The sequence below is a fragment of the Folsomia candida genome, unplaced genomic scaffold, assembly GCF_002217175.1.
Source record: "Folsomia candida strain VU population unplaced genomic scaffold, ASM221717v1 Fcan01_Sc001, whole genome shotgun sequence".
Classification (NCBI taxonomy): Eukaryota; Metazoa; Arthropoda; class Collembola; order Entomobryomorpha; family Isotomidae; genus Folsomia; species Folsomia candida.
In genome coordinates, this window is record NW_019091193.1 from 22140289 (window position 1) to 22162349 (window position 22061).

At 37.4% G+C, this 22061-nt stretch overlaps 4 protein-coding genes across 9 annotated transcripts; 3 read left to right on the top strand and 1 right to left on the bottom strand.

The window, feature by feature from the left end:
- Positions 1-1198: 1198 nt before the first annotated feature.
- Positions 1199-9903, top strand: LOC110844278 (intraflagellar transport protein 172 homolog). The gene is made up of 29 exons (XM_035846975.1): positions 1199-1340; positions 1401-1544; positions 1652-1965; positions 2058-2142; positions 2219-2601; positions 2673-2854; positions 2957-3113; positions 3210-3337; positions 3419-3693; positions 3783-4063; positions 4179-4361; positions 4436-4550; positions 4821-4915; positions 4985-5274; positions 5367-5437; positions 5533-5677; positions 5780-5966; positions 6076-6268; positions 6386-6532; positions 6619-6667; positions 6759-6864; positions 6996-7176; positions 7294-7431; positions 7508-7827; positions 7937-8303; positions 8422-8640; positions 8710-8904; positions 8982-9017; positions 9087-9903. Exons 1-29 carry the CDS (start codon positions 1290-1292, stop codon positions 9345-9347), a joined length of 5298 nt encoding a protein of 1765 aa, XP_035702868.1. The 5' UTR covers positions 1199-1289; the 3' UTR covers positions 9348-9903.
- A 165-nt stretch (positions 9904-10068) lies between these two features.
- LOC110863191 lies at positions 10069-12803 on the top strand. Of its 3 annotated transcripts, XM_035846978.1 has the most exons (5): positions 10069-10265; positions 10352-10375; positions 10820-10891; positions 10957-11055; positions 11591-12803. In XM_035846978.1, exons 4-5 carry the CDS (start codon positions 10982-10984, stop codon positions 12387-12389), a joined length of 873 nt encoding a protein of 290 aa, XP_035702871.1. In that variant the 5' UTR covers positions 10069-10265; positions 10352-10375; positions 10820-10891; positions 10957-10981; the 3' UTR covers positions 12390-12803. The 3 variants fall into 3 exon arrangements, with proteins under 3 accessions (XP_035702871.1, XP_021968136.1, XP_021968135.1); XM_022112444.2 differs by lacking the exons at positions 10069-10265; positions 10352-10375 and having other exon boundaries at positions 10490-10891; positions 11591-11857; positions 11918-12803; XM_022112443.2 differs by lacking the exons at positions 10069-10265; positions 10352-10375 and having other exon boundaries at positions 10494-10891.
- A 3-nt stretch (positions 12804-12806) lies between these two features.
- LOC110863190 lies at positions 12807-16102 on the bottom strand. 4 transcript variants are annotated; one of them, XR_004833801.1, is made up of 6 exons: positions 15695-16094; positions 15281-15593; positions 14971-15177; positions 14778-14910; positions 14152-14681; positions 12807-13043 (listed from the first exon to the last, which is right to left on the bottom strand). XR_004833801.1 is itself a non-coding variant. In XM_035846976.1 (6 exons), exons 2-5 carry the CDS (start codon positions 15563-15565, stop codon positions 14251-14253), a joined length of 1056 nt encoding a protein of 351 aa, XP_035702869.1. In that variant the 5' UTR covers positions 15566-15593; positions 15695-16102; the 3' UTR covers positions 12807-13043; positions 14242-14250. The 4 variants fall into 4 exon arrangements, 1 of the variants encoding a protein (XP_035702869.1); XR_004833800.1 differs by having other exon boundaries at positions 14086-14681; XR_004833799.1 differs by having other exon boundaries at positions 14056-14681.
- Positions 16103-16381: 279 nt separating this feature from the next.
- On the top strand, positions 16382-21944 carry LOC110844288. Its single transcript, XM_022090461.2, has 16 exons — positions 16382-16948; positions 17042-17412; positions 17484-17901; positions 17980-18737; positions 18833-19001; positions 19082-19281; positions 19358-19432; positions 19504-19738; positions 19813-19965; positions 20058-20231; positions 20343-20540; positions 20621-20816; positions 20900-21252; positions 21323-21459; positions 21542-21622; positions 21701-21944. Exons 1-16 carry the CDS (start codon positions 16484-16486, stop codon positions 21768-21770), a joined length of 4053 nt encoding a protein of 1350 aa, XP_021946153.1. The 5' UTR covers positions 16382-16483; the 3' UTR covers positions 21771-21944.
- Positions 21945-22061: the final 117 nt, after the last annotated feature.

A 22061-nucleotide genomic window follows, 5' to 3' on the forward strand; every position in this document is an offset into this window, starting at 1 on the left:
TTCCACAACTCGTTCCACGTAGTTTTTAAAATCTCTTGCTTGGTCATCAACAAAAGCCTCGCATCGATTGATACTAATGTCAACCAACACTTGCGACATCATGGTCAGCTCCCAGGAGGAGAAGTAAATTTTCTCTTCTTCTGACGACGACGACGAGGAAGACGAGGAAGATGCAGAAGTCATAGGAGAGTGATTTGGCAAGATTTCGGAAGATGCATATTGTTGAACTTTTCCTCCTAAAGAAAAATTAACATTTTTTATTGACAACGAGAGGGTGGGTATAAGTAAAAAAAAAAGTCTGCTCAAACTTTGATGGGGTATAAAATTTCTGCGGCCTTCAGCTCCTAAAATGACTCCTAAAATTAACCAAACTAGTAGCTGCATCATTTTGTAGAACCGTTATATTGCACGACTGATGTTCAGTCGAAAAATTTAAAAACTCACCAAATATATCTGACGTGTTTGGATTAACATGGAAAGTGACAATTGATTTTTTCAAAAAGAAAGTGAAAATAAAAACAATCTTTATGCTGATACAATAGAATTGTGAAACACGTGAGTCACTCAGGATAATGCATAAACAAATAAATCATATTTTGTGCCTATTTATTGCGTAACATGTACTCATTTAAATACTTATCACTAGTTCATACGACAAACGAATATTTAATTAAATATTATGTGCAACGGAACTCTAATAATTGATTAATCATCATCATCGGGTCCAGTGAGGCTAGTACAATTGATGCAGAATATTCGAACATCTCATTCTTAACGTAATCTTGTATGAAGGTGCAGTTCGATTTTAACTGTAAAATTATCAGTTAAAATCGAACATAGGCGATTTCTATGAAAGCATAATAAAACTACTATGTTTCGAATTGGTTTGTAAAAGCTGAAATTATGCATGCTAAATGCATGGGAAAATTTTATGCATAATGCCATTTTTCAGAGAAAATGCATACTCGGGCAATATTATGTAAGCTCGGTATAAGGATAAATTTTAACTCTGTTTTACATTTCATGATGTAATTTAAGTTATATCAGACATAAAAACAGTTTTCGGTACGATATAAATTGCATGAAGTGCTGGAAGCGTTGCGTTTGCTCATTCCCCGATGTCTTTGGAGTTGGAGTGTCGGGTCGTCACCATGGTCACCAGCTACAAACACCACGCAATAAATCACCCGCTCGCTACGTGGTCAAAGCTTAATTTTTACACCTTTGCTAAAACAAATTTAGCTAATGCGTGCTAGTGTCAAAACGATTGAAAAAGGGGGAAATAGAAAATGAATTTAAAGTATTTGACCCCACTCATCACGCTTCAGGCGTCGATGCAGGTACACCAACTTCATTTCGTATCACTGTTTATTGGATGATAATAACTTTGATTATCGTAGATGGGGGGCGAACGTGTGAAAGCAATGGCATGGTCGCCGAATAATCAGAAGCTCGCCGTGTGCAGGAGTGACAAAGTCATTCAGCTCTTTGATGAGAAAGGTGGACCACGGGACAAGTTCCAAACACGCGGAGCGGACGTCAAAGTAATGACGGTTTTATGTTTTATTCACTATTTATATTTATTGTTTTTGACAAAGCGTAGATTAAATTGGGATTTGTGTAATTCTTGGACTACTTTTCTTAACTGTAGGCCACATCGTCACCGCAGGCATACATGGTCACATCCCTAGCGTTCTCTCCAGACTCCATTAACCTGGCTGTGGGCCAGTCAGACTGCATTCTATTCATATACAGGATTGGAGAAGATTTCAAAATGAAAAAATCCATCATCAACAAGTTTGCGCAAACTTCAGCAGTCACCACCGTTGCTTGGCCAAGTGACGTTGAACTTATTTGTGGGCTGAGCGATGGCAAAATTAGACACGTTAACATGGTCGGGAAAGGACAAAAACCTAAAACAATTTATAACGTCCCAGACACTGCCGTGCTGACGATGGTGACAAAGTAGGCCTTCCCATACTCACAGATATTTGTGCAGCATATTTATATTTATCTTGCCTTCATTTATTTTCTAATTTTAAGAAATCTCGTTTTAGCTCGGCTGGCACAGAACTCGCAGCATCCTTTTTGGATGGACAAATATTACTGTTTGGAATTGGAAATCCTGATCAAATGTCGCTGGTTAGACGTACATTCATAATTATTTAATTAATGATCATTACTTGGAATTTCTCTTTTGGAAATTTTGTTTTTTAAGAAATCCAAAATCCGTCACACAGTTCCTGCTGTGGCACTAGCCCTCTGCCCAGACTCGATTCTTGCTGGGGGCTCGGACATGAAGATTTTCGTTTATGAAAAATTGGGGAAAGTTCGCCAACAGTTTGATTTCTCGAAGGATCCCTCCAACTGCGACTTCACTTGCGCTGCTGCCACCGCCACGGGTCAAACGGTTGTGTTTGGTTGCCTCAATAAACTCAAGATCTTGCAGTACCAGTCCCGGAAGAAGATGTGGGAAGAGGGGCGGACAAAGAAGGTTGACAATCTCTACGTCCCAACGGCCCTTCAGTGGCGAAAAGACGGGACTTTCCTCTCGGTGGCCACTTGTGTTGGGAGCTTTCACATGTTCGAAGCCGCCTACAAGTTCGCAATCTAAAATATTACCTTTTAAAAGTATTAAGTCAAGCTTTTGTAATTTTGTGTATTAATTATAGACGATCTAAAAGTGACAAAGTTGAGTTGAGCTACATCACGCCGAGCAATGTCATACTGAAAGTAGTGGAATCTGGAAAGACGGCCAATATCAGATCTAAGTATGGTAGTGAAATTTCAGAAGTTCAACTGATGGGCAAGGACTTATTTGCTGTTGCTAGAACAGTTGAAACCATAATTATTTGTGAGAAATGTTATTATAAAAACCATAAATAGATAATTATTTGATGCTCAATTAGCACGTGTTGCAAAAACCCTCTTAATAAGATGCTACATGTGTACTTAGGTGATATTGAGCGCAAGCTGACAAGCGAAATCCCATGGTCAGATGTAGAAGAAAAGGAACGCTTTTACTTTGAGAACCAAACGGTCTGCATGGTTTTTAATGGTGGAGAAATGACCTTAATTGAGTACGGCAAAGATGATGTTCTGGGAACTTTTAGGTATTTAATACTTTTTTGAACTGCTTAATGAATGCCTATGCATGTAAGTATACGAATATAATTAATGGTTGGACCACGTTTTCACATATTATGCAGAACTGAATGGATAAACCCTCACGTAATCAGCGTCCGAGTGAATGAGCGGCTATCAAAGAAAGATTTAGAAAGCGGCGTCACCAACAGGAAGTTGGCGTATTTGTTGGATCTCAAATCCATAAATGTTGGTATGTCACTTGATGAAAAATGCTTCAACTAATCTTCAATTTTAAATATCTAAATTCTGACTGTATTGCACGGATCAAAAGTTGACCTCGAATACAATCTCCCTTTGGCTGAAGTGGTCCATGACTCGAAAGTGGATTGGCTCGAGTTAAATGAAACAGGAACAAAGCTACTGTATCGAGATCGTCGCACTCGTCTCGTACTCGTCGACGTTGGGACTCTGAATAAACACACGTTGGACCAATCTTGCGGGTTTGTGTCGTGGGTCCCAGGTTCTGACGTAGTGGTCGCTCAGTCTAGAAAAACGCTGAGAATTTGGTACAATTTGGACACACCTGAAATCAGTGTGGATATCGAGGTGAAGAAAGTCCCTAAAATTCACTTCATGAATATTATATTTAGTCAGCATGTTAAAAATCGCATTCCAAATGAAAATGCTGATTGCAGTTGAGAGGCGTGGCCACCGATATTTTGAAAGAGAAAGGTCGAACAGTAGTGCTGGTTCGCGATGGAGGTGTCACTCAAGAGATTGAGCTCGATCAAAGTCGAATCGAATTTACTACAGCGATAGACGATGGAGATTTGGCACGAGCAGCTGCATTTCTGGATTCGTGTGAACAAAGCCCAGAAGTTCATGGCATGTGGTCAAAATTGGCAAAAGTGGCCGTAGAAGCACAAGAGTTAAAGATTGCTCATAAAGCTTATGCAGCTACAGGTGATGTTCCAAGGTATGCAAGTGATGAAGAACAAATATCTCAACGGATTTATTCATTTTTTAATCGGGACTTTGTTAGCATCCTTTGTTTTAATTGTTATTTGATTTTTGTTAAATTATGTCCGCAGAGCCAAATTTATACAAAATACAATCGAAATGTGCAAAACAGAACCAGGGGTAAATCCCAATGAGAAGGGGTTCTGGAAACAAAGTTATGAAGTCCAAGCACGTCTGCATCTCATGGCTGGACAAATCAAAGACGCCGAAGCAATCTATTTGAATCAAGGAGATGTCGATAGGGCAATTAAAATGTTGAGTCACAAAATATAAAAAAAGTTGTAGTTAAATCCATTATGAAAAAATCTAATCATTGCATATGTGTTAGGTATGAAACTTTGCAAAAGTGGGATGATGCCATCACGCTGGCCAAGATTAAGAACCACCCACGCCTCACCGAGTTGATGGACCAATTCTTGGATCGTCTGATAAGTTCAGGACAGGTAATTTATCTAATATTAAATTGTTCTAAATTCAAATGAGCACGCAACAAAGCACGATTAATTAACTGACAATCATTTACCATTCATTTATAATAACAGTAGATTAAGTTGTAGTTCATAGCATAAAATTTGCTATGTTTTGTTTATGTTTTATTAAAAGGGTAGAAAATTATTATTTATTTGACTAGCATCCACAAAAATATTTTATAACTCGATAGAAATTAAGGACACGCATAATTATTTCAATATGCTAATAAATATTCCGGACAGTACGACGTGGCTGCAGAATTTCTTGAAAAACATGGACACAGCCAAAAATCAATCGCACTATATTTAGATGGTGGATTTCCTACTAGAGCAGCAAGGTATACATTATTATGACATTTTAATCTTAGATGCTAAAATCTCTCAATTTTGACACTTAATCATACCAGAGTGATAATGAAGCACAGAGCACTTCAACAGGACACGGATCTTGTCTCTCAAGTCTGCGATTCTTTACTTTTGGGCGAATTTCTCGAAGAAGCTGGAGAACTTTACGACTCTGTAGGCCAGAAAAGCCGAGCTCTGGAATGTTATCGTCGTGGGTTCTTTTACGATAAGGCTATAAAACTGGCAAAGCACTCGTTCCCCAATGAAGTGGTCTCCTTGGAAGAAGAGTGGGGTGATCATCTCGTCTCCTGTCGTCAAATGGATGCTGCTACGAACCACTATATTGAATCAGGTGCAAAAAAATCAATTCCAAAAATAATTTGATTCATAAATGTTGGAAAAGGCGATGTAATAAGAATGTAATTGGTTGTGCTTCTGTTTCAGGATGTTTGGTCAAAGGGCTGGACGCGGCATTGGAATCAAGACAATGGAAAAAGGCATTGCACATCATTGAGGTGCGGTACTTTCACTGTAACTGCATATACTAGATGTATTGCAATGTAAATATTTTATTAGTTGTTAATTTGTGAGTGGTGCTAATTTTTTTCAGGCGGTAGAAGACGTTCCTGCAGTGTCCAAACAATGGGTCAAACTTGGAGAGTATTTTAATTCGATAGACGAGCTAAGCCAAGCTGAACGGTGTTTTATAAAAGGTGGAAATCCAAAGAAAGCTGTAGAAATGTACACTGAAAAAGGTACTATCCATTTTCTAGCTCATTCCCGAATTGCAATGTTTTATTAGATATTTCACCGATATCTCAAATTGAACTATTGCATGCAACAAACTAATTTCATAGATCGATGGGAAGATGCGCATCGAATTGCGACTCAGTCAACCGGAATCAGCAAACAAGACCTTCAACGACAGTACATTGACCAAGCAAAAATCATGCAAGATCAGGGTCGTTATTTGCAAGCAGAAAAGTTGTATGTGGCCATTGGGGAGGTGGACATGGCTATCAAGATGTACGCGACAAATAAAATGTAAGCGAAGCAGACATTCACAAATTATTTTGGTTCTCAAAAGTATTACTAACAATAAATAACATATTGCCGTATTTGTACTCTCCGTTTGCACCGTGATTTTTTTCAGGTATGACGAAGTTTTGCGTCTTATTCAAGCACATCGTACAGAACATCTTGGTCAAACCTTGAAGCACTTGGCGGAGATTTGCATACAGGAAGAAAATTATAAAACTGCGGAAAACCATTATGTCAAAGCAGGTCTTTGGTCAGATGCGGTGGAAATGTATGTCGCAAGGGGACTTTGGGAAGACGCATACAGGGTGAGGGTCATGCATATCCATTTATTCATTATACCACCCGCATAATATAATCTACGTTTACGTAGACAACGTATGCAGACTCAATTCTAATGTTGATTATATTATGCATTTGCACAGGTGGCAAGGAATCATGGTGGAGTTCAAGCTTCAAAAAATGTGATTTTCAAATGGTCTGCTGCCCTTTCACCAGATACTGCTGTGAAATTACTCAACAAGTTTGGCTACATTTACGATTGTATAGATCACCATTGTTTGAAAGGAAACGTAAGTTAGTCACTATTTAAACAATATTGTGTCAGTAATAGAAAATGGTTACGTATGATACGACTATGGTTTTGTTTTCACGACAGTTCATTGTAGCGGAGGAGATCGCCGAATTGGGAGCACGAGACAAACTTGGTAATTTGAATTTCTAACGTACTAACTACGGGGCTCAAAAGAGTATTTCTAAATTAGTACTATTTAAAAAATGATGAATAATATTCCTCAGTCGACATCCAATTCCAATGGGCCCAATATTGTGAAGAGAAAAGAGAGTATGAAGAGGCAAAGATACATTATGTTAACGCAAATATGGGAAAGGAAGCTGTTGATATGTGAGTTATTTCTGCTTTGAACATTTTTAATTGGCAGGCAATTTTAAAAAATATTACAATAAAAGCGCAGCACTAAAGATAAGTGAATGTATTTAGTAAAAATGGTCCTTGAAAAAGCAATTTATTTTAAGGTATCTTCGGAGTCACGACCTTCCCAAAGCAATGGAAACAGCGGAGAAATACGCTCCTGAAGAGTTACAAAGAGTTCTTCTTATGCACGCGGAACAACTTTTTGGAAACAAGGATTTCAGTAATTTTGAAACCATTGTCATTCGTGCAGAAAAACCTGAAATTGCAATAGAACTTTACAAGGTAAGATATACATACACATATGTAACGGTTTTTCCCATCAATTTATCAATCTATTTTCAATAACCTCCTAGCTGACTATTAAATAATCGTTAATATTATTCAATTCTATTAATCTAGCGGCATAACATGTGGGCTGAAGCCTTTCGTGTCTGCAAGCAGTATGCACCACATCTCACAAATCAGCTTCAAGAGGATTTTTCAGTTTTCGATTCCCGGAATGAATCCGCCAAAGAGCCAGAAGAATTGATTGAACAGGTGCAGTGTCTTCTCTATTTTTATTTTAAATATAGTCGATATTTAAATTAATTATTTAAATATTTAATTTGAACAGGCGAAACAATTTGAACGCCAAGGAGAATATCGAAAAGCAATTGAGCGCTACTTACAGCTTACCCCACAAATCATGGACAATGACATTGTGCTCGCAAAATGCTGGACCCGAGCTGCCGAACTGGCAGCAAAATTTTTGTTAAAAGAACATGCAGACTACGTTTTGAAATCCTTGGCCCCCATGCTCTCCAGTATTAATCGCTTTGCAGAGGCTGCTTCACTGTACGTGCAATGTGGGCAGTATAAGGAGGCCATCAGGGCTTTGATTGAAGGAGATTTGTGGGACGAAGCGCGACGACTGGCAACGGAAGTTGGACCAAAGTAAGTAAACGGAAAAATACCAAGTAGGACCTCGTGAACTAAAGAATGCGATATCCTCCACGTAGGTATCACATATTCATGTTATAATTAACCTTGGTATTTTGTGTAGGATGGAAGAATACGTGAAAATGAAGCAAACCGAGTCACTCAAAGCGTCTGGACAAGTGGAACAACTGGAAGGTGTAAATGCGCACGCTGCTCTGGAGCTGATGTGCGAGCAAGGTCACTGGGGAAAGTGTTTGGAGAGGGCCAAGCACAATGCCGACACGCTTTCGAAATATATGGCCAAGTATGTGACTCACTTAATCAAGGCGAGGTCAGCCCGGGAGGCACTCAAGGTGTACATGGACTATGGCACTCCCTGCAACCGAGAACACTTTTCACTGTACAGAGCCTTAGCCATGCTCATGCTCACGGATATCAACATGGAAGATTTTGAAACGTGGTCGGAGATGAGAAACATGATGTTTTCTGTGGTGAGCAAAATATTTGCCACAATGTTACGTTAATTATTGGGCTATATCATTCTTTTTGTCTCCCAGTTGAAATAACAATTATGCTCTTTCAACAATAATGAAAATTGTGTATATTTAGATGAATGGACTTAACTCGTCCGGAGCTGATCACCGATCCAACGTTTATGTCCAAATGGACAGCTTTCTTTGGATTTCACACTATTTTACCAATAAGCTCGCTTTTCAAGCATCTACATCTCTGGAACCGTTGGCTGCTAAAGCATCAGTATCTCTCCTTCGCTACTGTGGACTTGTTCCGGTAGAAAGAGCATTTTACGAAGCTGGAATTTTGTGCAGGGTCGGTTAAAAACTACATTTTCGAAATTTTGCACGTTTGAATTTTCAATATATTGTACACATAATGTAGAAAGTGAAGTGGGACAACATGGCGTTTGTTTTCCTAAATCAATATCTCGACGTTCGTGATGCAATCGAAGAGGGGACACAATCTACTGGAGGATTGGACCACTCTGATTTTCTAAATACTGACATTCCCACCGAGTGTGACTTGCCTGAACAAGCAATGGTACCTGACGAATGTCATAATGAGGTCAAAGAGTGGGTGAGCGCGATATTGCAGCTTGTTGGTGTGATAAATGTTATTGTGTTCATAAAATATAATGTATTTGAAATTTTCAGGTGCTATCTGCCTCGATGGACGCCAACATCCAACCGGTTAGAGTACTTGGTCCTAATAACAAAATTACTTGTAGTACTAAATTTTTGCTGTTATTGTGTCAATAGGAATTGCGTCAGGATGAGCGAACCATTTTTGAGGGATCGCTGGTATCTTCCGCAGGAGGCGAAAAGTGGGAACCTTGTGTTCTAACCGGCTATCCAGTGACAGGGACGAAGGTGTCCTTTCGCACCACAAACAGATTTGCGGACAAGGAAGACTGGAACAGATTCGTCGCAGTTTCTAGGAGTGAACCCAACGAACAATTGGCAAATATTAGCGAATTTTTATCAGCCTGGTGTGGATCTTCTCCAAACTATTCGTTGTAAATAAAATACACAAGTTTTTTCTCCTGGTAATGTCGTCAAAATCCGTGTATGTGTTGTATTTGTTCGACTTTAATTACTTAGGGAATCCTACTTAATTATGAATAATTATGTATTAATAATGTATTCATAATTATTAATTATGAATACTAAATTACATATGCACATCAAACTTTAAATAAATATAACTTAATTTAAAAGACAAAATACAATCATATTCCTTTCAATTAGTTGTTTGTTATTGCGATTAATGATTAAGAATAATGCATATTAAACACATTAGAAGTGTCTCCTCTGTTACATACGAATTTAGGTACTACGGATATTGAAATATGTATTTGTAAAAACTATAAAAAGCATTAATTGAAGCATGCAACTGAACTTTTAAAATCATTTTGATCAGGGAGCCGTACTTAAGCTTTACCCTCACGCTCGGAGGAATCGAAACGGGTTGGCGTAAAATTCCAGTTTGATCCTTCTCTCTCGCTTTGCGTAATGCCTTGTAGTGCCTATCTCGGAACTTCGCATCGACCCTGTGGGGGGGAGGAGTCGACCTCAGGGAAATGCATCCCCCGGTCTTTAGAATTTCGTTTTCTGCGTCTGATGGTATTTTTTTCAAATTTTTTGGACTGGCGCAAGGTACACTTATGCCCCTTACCAGTCTCCATAAGATTATCTCACTTGATGGTAAGGGGCATAAGTGTACCTTGCGCCAGTCCAAAAAATTTGAAAAAAATACCATCAGACGCAGAAAACGAAATTCTAAAGACCGGGGGATGCATTTCCCTGAGGTCGACTCCTCCCCCCCACAGGGTCGATGCGAAGTTCCGAGATAGGCACTACAAGGCATTACGCAAAGCGAGAGAGAAGGATCAAACTGGAATTTTACGCCAACCCGTTTCGATTCCTCCGAGCGTGAGGGTAAGCCTTAATGCGATATAATTCCCTTGTGGTAATCTTTTCACAATAACGTTTTGTACAATGTATTGCATTTACAAAATCCATAGGATAGGACGGCTTACATCATCTATGTAAGTAGATGCCTATATAATATATATTTTTATATGTACTTATACAAGTATATAAGTATCATAAAATCCAACCGTCAAACTGATTATTTATTAATGATTGCACATACTTACATAAACAGTAAACAATGATACCTTTATCACTTTTACTTGTTCTATTATCAATTGAAACCCATTTTTTAACTCACATGCAGAACTTTTTTAATCTATGCCAGATACATAAATATTAAACCAACATCAATTTCCATGAACCAAATTCATCATTTTGCTTGTATATTTATTTAATGTATATACTCGTAGGTGAGCCGTCGCTTTGTGTTAGGGATTTATTATAAAAATGTAGGATAATTAATTTCCCCATTTTTTGTGATTAATTAATAAATTATATTTTTGTCATCAAATAAGTTAATATTATCGCTCAATATTTAATATTATGTCAACTGCCAGTTTATCCGCAGTAATTACACATGATCCAGCAAAGAGCAGTTCATATGGTTGCTTCAAGCACCAAAATAATGGGTATTCCATAAATTTATTTGGTGAGCTACCTAATTGGTTATAACTGTTAGCTCAATTGGTTTTAGGGTCAGTGACTCCAAAGCGGATTCCATGCTGCCACTATTTGGCAACAGAGTAAATTTTGATTCTGAATCGGAACAATCCAAAGGACGCAACCAGAAAACGTAAGTCAATAATGCAGTATGTAATTATATCAACTGTAACTACTGCATTCGACAATTTGCAAATCATTTACATATGTCCACAATTCACACTTCAAAATTTTCGCAAAAGTTGAAAAATCTCTCCCCCCCCCCTTCCCATAATTACGCCCGGCCTACAATTCGACAACAACTACTACAAAGTGAGTCTCCTGTCTCCTCCTTTTTCCTCATTCTATTATTGCTCGCTACTACATATTCTTCTAAAAATTTAACTGCTTATATGATCATAGAAATGATTTTATCTTATTTGCCCAAAACCCAAAGTTTTCAAAGTCAAACGTAGTAGACGATATTTCATCACCACAGGGCTTGTCAATTACTCATATTTACACATATTTATCTTTCAGTTCGTTGTATGTATGACATGGACATAGATAAAATAAGTATTTTATCTCTCGATAAAAGACCACCTCACGCCTCACATCATCGCACTTGCACGGCCATTTTAATAATGCTAGTATAATAAATAATGCCCTCTTTAAATATTTACTTTCAGCTATTTCGGTGGCTACACACCGTTCGAAGTCTTCTGCATAATTCTAATCGCTCTATCTGGTCTTTCCATCCTTATCTTGCTTGTGGCATGGGGTCCCATCATGTCCATCCATCTCAAATACTGGAGTGGAGCCACATCAGAAACCCCAAAGAATCCCCCAAACGATCCCCAAACGAAACGAGGAGACTCTGACGGTGTTGGGCAAAATGAAATCGTCCACATAACATCATTAAATGATTTTAATCAAATTGATGAGACCACAGTAACGTTAGTAGTTGACTCCTTGACGGCTGTAGGTAAACGTAACTTAATTTCAAATTCGTTTAGGAAAAGTATCCAAAGGCTTGAATTGCTCGGACCTGTGAGTGAAGATGCCCTGTCAATAATCTTCGAAGAATTTAACTTGATTAGGTACTTGCACGTTGACGTAGACAAGTCATGCAATACTGATCCAAATGAAAGAAACAATAACAAAGCACCTGTTATAGAAATGCCAATGCCAATGTTGACATCAGTTTTTGTCAATAATTCCGAAAAATGTAAAATATTTGATTGGACAATCAGTCTGGAAACTCCTAGGTTGAAAAAATTTAAAGCAGTTGATACTATTTTGGAACTCGATAATTTTAACCTCGTTAAACAGTTCTTGTCACACGCACAGAATAGTTTAGAAGAAATCGAAATTACGAGAAGTTTCATATGCAAGGATTGTGACATTTCAGATGTGCAATATGACAATTTAATCAAGATGACTGTGAACAAGAGAAGAACAAAAGCCAATCTTTTAGAGCCAATTTAATACTTACAACAACAATACCTTTCCAACGATCTCTTTGAATTGCCTATGTCCAAAATCATAGAATTCTTTCAAACAAACCTAAATAATTAATATGTCTTGCATATCTAATTGTATAGAAAAGCAATACTGCTCAATATTGTATATACACGACAATTTCTATTATAATAGCATGAATGGATTTTAGTCCAAGAATAGGTCAAATGCCGTTAGCATGGTCAATGGTCAATGCATGTGCCACATGCATTTATTTATGAGTTTAATAATAAATATGTTTGATAGACATTATTATTTCTTTAGAATAAAAATGAATTTATTGTAAGTATCAATATGAATACTTTAGCAAATATTGATGGCTTAAAGCGTGAAATGCGCTTATTATGTAATAATAACTTGAATAAACTTGCAAAAACTTGATTACGTTTTTTTAGTAAGTTTCTAGCTTTATTTAAATTATAGTACAATTACTTGGCTTGCCTTATTAAGCATTGAGAAACTTGTGAGCTATATGTTCAGTACAATTATACATAGGCAATTATGCCTAAATGTAGCACCTTACAACATTTAATATTAGTAAATATTCTTATTCTTATTATTTTGACATACACCTTATAATGAGATTATTTGATATATTTGATTGATATATAGATTTTTATGCTTTAATAGAAATGTTAAATTGTAAAGGGCGGTTTACAGGTCATGTTTTTCACGTGAAATCACCTTTGCGTGAAAATTTCACTCAAATTTCACAAAATGGTTCTCACGTCAACGGTGAAAACAACGCGTAATTTTCACTGGAGTGAAATTTTCACTCAAGCTCGATGAAATTTCCGTGAAATGGTTGCACGTGAAAAGTCCGCTGATGGGTCATTAGTGGTCATATTGTATATTGTTGGCATAACGACAAATATAACAACGTTCAGAGAAAGTAATATAAATTTTCAAATTGAATGAATGACCTGTAAACTAAGTTATAGAATTTGCGTGAAATTAACTCATTTCTCGCTAATTTCTTTCAAATTTCATTTCGTTGTTGCGATGAAATTTTCACGGAAATTTCATCCCGCGCAAGTTTATGACCTGTAAACCTTACTTAAGGTGAGAACCAAGGCGGTGAACAATTATTGTAGTTATGGAGAGAAGTATACCTTGTACTTCTCTCCATAACTACAATAAACCCTCCAAACGAATATAAATAAGTAGCGTCAGACCGATTCCAGTTTCCTTTAAAATTTCTCCATATATGACCAGAGGTCATAAGGTCAAAAATTTTAACGTCCTTGAAGTCGCGATCAAATTTCCTTTAAAATGACACCCCATATGACAATTAAGTATCTTTTTGACCTTTGACCTTGACCTCAAGGTCATGAGGTCAAAAATATTAACGTCCTTGAATTCCTGGTCAAATTTCCTTTAAAATGACACCCCATATGAAAATTAAAGTTAAATTTAATCTTGACCACACCCCCTGGCGCTGTGGGGTGTGGTCCGATTGACCCCATTTTCGAACTCGACCGAGAACTAAAAATTAGAAGCACAATGGCGAAAACGGGGTTTGATTATGTTGACTCGTTCTGGAGATATCCTGCTTACGGACGGACGGACGGACAAAACGATCACAATAAGTAGCTGACGCTACTTAATAATTGTTCACCGCCTTGGTGAGAACCGTTTTCTTGTTCTAATTGAATCATTCGACTCGAATGTCCATTCCAAGCACAAGCATTCCAAGGGATTAACCGATCCTCTGACATCTGGTTCTCACCCAAGCCAATGTATCACATAATTTATGATTTCCAGTAAATCATGTTTATCACAAGCAAAAAGAATTGATTGATAATTATGTGTCGATTACAACTTATTGTTAGAATTTTCCATCATGCAGAGCTAATAGATACTGAAAAGGGTCCACTGGAGAGAAAGACTTCCCTCCCATAGCGTCAAGCTTCTCCGTACAATAAGCTTTAGGATAAATTCCGTACCACTTTTGGAAAAAGAGCATCTCCTCGTCTTCCCCCAGTACTCCCAGACTGTGCAACAATACAAGTGCAGTGGACATGATGAGGTAAAAGAGTAGGTACACGACTATACTGAGGGCACAGAGTATGATAATTGTGCGGAGAACTGGGGGCAGCTTGGCCGTGTAGACGTTGAGTTCGATGAAACCTTCCCATCCTCCACCGTCTGATAGAATCCATTCCCCCAAAACTTGTTCGACTATGACACCAAAGGCTTCCACCACCTCTGCGACTCCTTCCGGGTATCCAGCTTTCACAGAATCAACTGCTAGTGCTCCTTGGGCATGAAAATACAAAATTTATTAAGACCGGTACACTTTAATAGCTTTATAGTTTAATGGTCGTTGGTGTCTCATCATTGTGTATTATGTACCAGCGAGTCCCAGCAATGCAGCAAATTTTCCCCAGTCCATTTCCAATTGTCCAAATGTATTTTCTACAGTTGACTTGGCGAGTGAGACTAGTATGGTGGATGGCTTCATATCCACTGGTATTTGCAGCTTCACCTATAATTTATTATCCTTTCAAACATTTTAGTATCAATATATACGTTTCATAAAACTTACATTATCTAAAACCGATGTATAAACCTCAGGATATCTTCTCCTCAGGTCGTTGACAATAAACTGAAATTTAGGATAAACGTAATCTCCGTCCGGTTTAGAAAGAAGTTCCACAGCAGATCGAAGGCGAGGTGCAACTTTTTGAATCTTGTTCAACAAATCCTCCTCATGCAGACGGTCAATTATATGACGAGCCGCAATGCTTCTTGCCTATATTGACGCATGAATGAATGTATGACACTCATTAGAACCTATTACTCTAAATCGCAGTGTAGTCAAAACAGGTGAGGGAGGGTGCCAATTATTTTTTCACCTCATCTGCAACTTTTCTGGACTTTGGCGAGGGTGGTTCCAAGAGTTCGTGGGCATGTTGCCAACTTTCGTGGTCAAAGGGGAGCTTGAGGATTTTTGTCACTGGGCTGCACCACTCCTCGTCCTCCTCCACGAACCCCTCATCTACGACGTCTGCATTGGGTCGTCGTTGCCTTGTCGTGGATGATGGGGTCAGACCCTTGACGTTCCCAAACAGCCCATCAGCTCCCTTAGGTTTCGACTGGCCTGATGATGATGACGATGACATCAACCCTGCCAAATCCATGATTTTCAGATGGATGTACTACCTCCCCCTGAAAAAAAATTAGCAAAGTAGTTTATGTTTAATTGTCTAATTTTGGATGGATAAACTGAATAATGTAGATAAACATTCATTTACACATTGTGGCCTTACCCAACAAATAATTCAGGATTCAGGACGTTCAATTGCACATTATCTTATATTTTGATGTATTACAGTCACATATACTGCAGAATTGCCTGATTTATAAGGCAAATTTTACAGAAGAAATACAGTAACAGAATAACAGATGATAATATGATTGTGATATTTTTTAAGCCACCCAGCTTTGCTTTATATAAATCATCACCATCACTTTTTAACACCAATCATATTTGATCGTCTACACGTTGCGTAAGTAATGCAAGATCTTCTATGCATCTTCCATGATACGAGAAATCTGGCAAAATTATAGATCGAATTCTATAACTTTATGGTTAAATAAACTCGACGATGATTTCTTATAAAATAATGGACACAATTTTCAATTTAATTGCATAATTCACATTATCCAATAGTTTTGCATGAACTACGAAAACTTTGATGTACGAAAAGTATTACTCCTTAATGTCTGCATCATGCAGACTCTGCATGTCAAATTAGCATATATGTAAACGTTAACAAGGGTATGATGTCTCAGAGAACTACATAATACTACGGAGACCGAAAGTAATTTTGGCTATAGGGTACCATTTTCTGAAGGATGCGTGATATCTTGCGACATCGTCGTTGGTGGGGTAAAATGTCAATCCGTTATTTGAGTCCATCTGGGTGGGAAAGGCAATGCAGGTACACATTTCTTTCGATTCTCCACATGTGCAGGCAGATGCAATCAGATTACGTCTGTCTATTTAAAATATTAAAGTGAGCTCATCATCCATCATTATTATTATCGTGAGCAATATGGAGTCCTCAGTTCCTTGGCGTTGGCCGACCTGCAGCGGTGATCGGGAAGTTTGGACCTCGCTCCGAGCCGAACTTCTCAGCAACTCAACCCCCGTCGCTCACAAAGCTGCTGCCCATCGACTGAAAAAGCTCATTGCGGAAGCCTGCGCCGACCTGCTTGACCTCACGATTGCCCCCACACCCCAATTCTGGCTCGACTACTTTGAGCTCTTTGACATTTTGGACGAGAAACAGAGCCACATTGTGCAACCTGTTTTGCAGAACAAAATCCAGATTTTTAATAGATTAAGAGTTACACATGGATGTGATGCTGTTGACGATGACCCCTCCACCACCGCTGATGACTTGACTGATTTGTGCAATTGGTTTTTGATAATTTTGGTTAAGATGCTGCACCATGATAATCGCGATATTGTGAAGGAAGGATTTCTTCGCTTCCTAAGTTTGGGGGAGGAGAACTGGGTAACTTTAATTTACCTATACTTTCTTAATATTTTAGGCAATCAACGATTTAATATGTTAAACTGAATTATGCTATGATTGAAATTATTCCAGGAGAAATCAAGTAATATCAAGGACCTGCTCCTTAATTTCATGAAAGATCAAATATTTCCGAAAATCAGGGACCATATTGGATGGGTTCATCCTGAGGCTGAAGACTATATGGAGACTGCGAAAAAGTTTGGACTATTTTTAAGAAACGTGTATTGTCCGTCGACGGGGGTGGACTATGAAGACGAAGCAGTTGAACTGAACTCGGAGCTTCAAATTTTGTTAGTGATACTCAATTTTATGATGGAAGATGGCAAATGTCGAAGCCCAGCGGTAGCGTTGTTCGTGGTCAAAGCAATGAGATGTGGGCTAAGAGACAGAGATGATGGTGACTTATTGTTAAGCAGTAATGATGAATACATGTCAAATTCCTGGTAAGGGTTAAAAAAATATACACATTAATATCTAAATCACGTGGGTAATTAAAAAATTTAAAATTTTACAGGTTGGCACTTGAGGAAATCTTCCTTCTCATGGGCAAAACTCTTACCCAAGGATTAACCTCGGTAGATCCATTCATTCGACGAGAAATTGAAAGAATACTGATAAATACTTTGATAAGCTGCGTAATTCCCATCCTTCAAGCATTGTTCGACCAAATTAATTCTAAAATAATGATAAATTTAGAATTATCTCGGTCACGAGTTATGTACAATGTTCTCACAATTTGTGGGGCTGTACCTTTGAAAACTTTGATTAATCATGGCACAAGTAATTCTATCAACGTTTGGTCATGGATTCATGAAAAATGTCTTAAATTTCTCCCTACGGTTGATGGCTTTTTAAGATTTCAAGAACTGAGTGGACTCCAATTAAAAGGATACATTAGAGTAGCTTGGTTAGGCTCAGGACGTTCTGATACGGTAACACACACATTCATACAAGCTTGTTTATTTAAAACATATATACATATTTACCAATATTATGGAAATGTGTTACAGAGTTATAACATTTTTGACGTGTTGTGCAAAGAACTTCAATCAAATTGTGATCTTGGACAACATTTTATATTGCTCTCTGAAACACTCGCTGAATATCAGGCTTTGTGCTGCGGCGATTCAAAACAACTTCAACATTGCATTCAAATTGAACAGGAAATTCTACACAACTTGACTTTCTTGTCAACTATTGATGATCAAGCAATATTCGTCCGACAAGTGCATAGTTTAGAACTCTTAAAAGTGTTACTCAAGTCAGATTATACATCGTCGGTGATGTGCGAAACATTGACATTGCACGCTAACAAATTTTTTGCGGATTTGACTCATAATTCTTCCGACTATATCACAAGTTCAACTTACTACGAGTTTTTAGCATGGAAATTTATTAGTGTCCTACCCTTGTTCGTGATCCAAGATTTGGAAAATAATTGCGTCCCCCATGTCATAAATCTGTTTTTAAGAGACTCTTCTCTTTCTGTCACGAATTGGGTGATCAACGATACGGATCTAAGAACTGGGTTTTTCATAACAAAATTTAACAGTTTTGCCGATTTCTTGACAAATTCTAAGGAGAGTAAAAAAGAAACAAGAACACAAGAACAACACGATTCTGATATTAGTATCTTGATAAATGTAATTTCGTACATATTTGATAACATGGAAAAGGCTGGTTTTGGCGGAGTAACTAGTGCTGTAAGGTGTGTGCGAGCAATGCTTGATTTTACACTGCGGCGTAATGATGATCAAGCAATTTTCATGTGAGTGTCATTTTTTGATAATCGACACAAGATAATCTTATACACATTGCTAATCTTTAGTAAATCTTAATAATCTTTAAAATGTTTTCACGCAGAAAAATTTGTCAAGACCATTGCGCCAACTCTCTCCTCAAAAACTTTAGCAGCTTGGCCTGGAATTTAATGTTTGAGGTGAAAAGAACAGAATCTTTTTCGCCGGCATTTGATGAGTTTACATTATTAATTTCTCATCCATGTTTTATTGGACAAGGAATACTGACTCCGGTAATCCGAAAAGAATGCATACTATTATTAGTAAATAGATTGATCAACATTTAGCTATAATTTGCTGATTCGTTTGTTAGTTTTCCAGCAAAATTTTCAAAGAAAGTGAAACTCTGATCGGACTTCCATGCGCTCTCGTCCAAAGTTTGCTGTACTCTACCAACAACTATTGGGAAATTTTGAAGTACGAAGAAAGATTTGAATCTTCTATGCTCCAAGAAATTGTAAAAGTTAGCCTTGAGGCATCCTTATCAGGAGTACCATTGCCGAAGAACTACAGGTTTTATTTTTCACTACCGCTTTAATGTACATAGATATTTATTGGTTTTTGATTTCAATGCACTTATTTTCTGCAGGGTAATTTTTGGATTGTGGAGATACTTGTTGAAAAATGGCCAAGACGACTCCGCCTGCGAATCCATTAATAACTGGTGTTACATATTTTTTAACATGTGTCTGGTCTCTTGGTTTAATATACTTCGTGTTTGTGCATTTTTTGCAGCATTTTTACAAAATCTTCAATGGTGCGATTGACCGCTATACAAATTTTACAAACAATACTTGGAAATTTGCAAAGCGGAATTTTGAAAACCAAAATTCTTGAACAAGTTTTATGTTACTTATTGGACAAAAACGACGGAGGTGCAAAGAAACACTATTTTAGAAATTCGGCACAGCATAGAAAGAAACTGAAACTTCTACAGATCCTCTTGATGCTACAGCCCCTGTTCAACAGAGTATGTGATATTATTTATTGAAGTTAATTTAAAATATAATTTTTTAAGAAACATTTTTATTATTTATGTTTTAGGAGCAGAATGTTACTATTCTTGATCGACTATTAGCTTTATTATCGGAAGATAGTCCTCAGCCTAGTATTCGTTACCTCACTGAATGGATTGTTGTAAGGGTGCTTGCCAAGGACAAAACAACATGGGATTCCTTTTTCATGAAATGTATTCAAGTGAGCTTCATATAACCTACGAATAATTTACGATGTTTTAATATTTGTATATATATACACACACACATATATATAATGGGATGTATATTTAGTTTTGGACCAAACGAATTGGCTTCGGAACCCATTTTTCGTCAATTTGCCTTCACACCATCTCAATGCTTTTACATCACGTAGACGTGTCACATCAGGATTTCTTGGAAAAGGCATTATTTTATTTGTCCCAACTGGTTCTTGGGCATCATGTTACAGTGAGAGCTTATTCTCAGGTGGGTACTGTCTCATGACGATTGACAGCTCTTTCATTTAATATGTTTCTATAAGTTGCCATTTGATTTGGCTATTGTCTAATTTTTGTTTGATTTCTTGACTCGTATTAGGTTTGCTTTCAGCGAATTTTCGAATCTGTCCGGCCATTAGAAATATTTTCTGAGCTGGTGAGAAAGTTTGAAATAATGTACATTTCTCTTCAAGGAGCAGAGAAATTTTGCGTTGGTACTTCCGCCAAAATCCTTGAAGGAATATCGAATGATTTTTACATACAATTTTTTAACCCAGTAACTCATTATACCAAAGATGTAAGAATGTTTATTTATGTATATGTATGAATATACCCAAAACTTTATTGTTTAACGATAAACAAAATTTTAAACTACAGGTGATTTTTATACACCTTCCACAAATATCAGAGGTAGCCAGCGACGAAATTCCAACTGAAAATTGTCTGTCAAAGAGTGGAATGAATGTAATGATGGACGAATGCTGCATATCAGCGAAACCTTCCTCTTCCAAGGAACTGAAGGAATTGTATCTGAAATATGAACTGACCGTGTGGCATATGAAGACAACTCTAGGTAATTTTGAGACACCCCACTAATGGTCAAAACTTTTGTAGTTAGCATATTTACCAAATAAGGTTTCTAATTTTGCATGGCAGTGAGTGGACGTGAAATTGGAGAACAATTACAAAACATCAGACTGGAGGCGACTGAAACACCTACGTTAGCCAATTTCCAAAGAAAGATCAACCCTTGGAAGACTCTCTGTGTGTCAGAAACACTCATGGATAGCATGAACGAAAAATTAACTGTAAAAAAACGAGCTGCAATGGAGGATGGGCTCATTGTTGTTGCGTCACTCGTTGATCGAATTCCCAACCTTGGAGGGTTATGCCGGTCTTGCGAAATCTTTGGAATTTCAAAATATGTAATGCCAAGCCTTAAAATTTTAGACGATCAGCAGTTTCAGAACCTAGCAGTGTCATCTCATAATTGGGTTGACATTACAGAGGTGCATTTATTAATCTATAGCCATATGCATAGTTAGTAAGTGTATTATTCAATCATTAATTTGTCTGCAGGTGACTCCTAAAGATTTGCCTTCATTTCTTGCGACTTACAAAGCCAAAGGGTATGTCATTCTCGGTGTGGAGCAAGCGCAAAAAACTACGCGTCTTAACGATTTCAAATTTCCAAAAAAATCGTTGCTTGTTTTAGGGTGAGTTGAGTTTAGTTATAAAAGGATTTATTACATGGTATATAAAAATAAATGCGTCGAATGCTTTTGCAAAATTCTTTAGACATGAGAAATTCGGTATTCCGTCAAATATTCTGCATTTAGTGGACCATTGCTTAGAAATCCCTCAACTTGGCTTCATTAGGTAAATGAAGCACCCTTTCAATCTATCCTGATCCTATCCAATCAAATCAAATCGTTCATATTTCATATAAAATTTCAGATCGCTCAACGTTCACGTCACTGGCGCCTTGTGTATCTGGGAGTATAGCACACAACATGCTCTAAAGTAGAGCATATTAACGATTTCAAACTTTTTGTGTAATGCTTGTTTTGAATCTTGTTACCAAAAAGCTGTGACCATGAAAAATATGATATACTTGGACGTATGTATTCAATATCACTTTGTTTATGTATATTTATTTAGAAATGTGTTTTAAAATAAAAATTTGTAGTAAGGTGGGAAATTTGTGGAAATATTACGTCGGTTATTAGTTACCAATCATCAATACATGCAGACTACAGAATAAATATCAATTTTAATCACACAATTTAGGAATTATAAGTTATAATTTATAACTTGA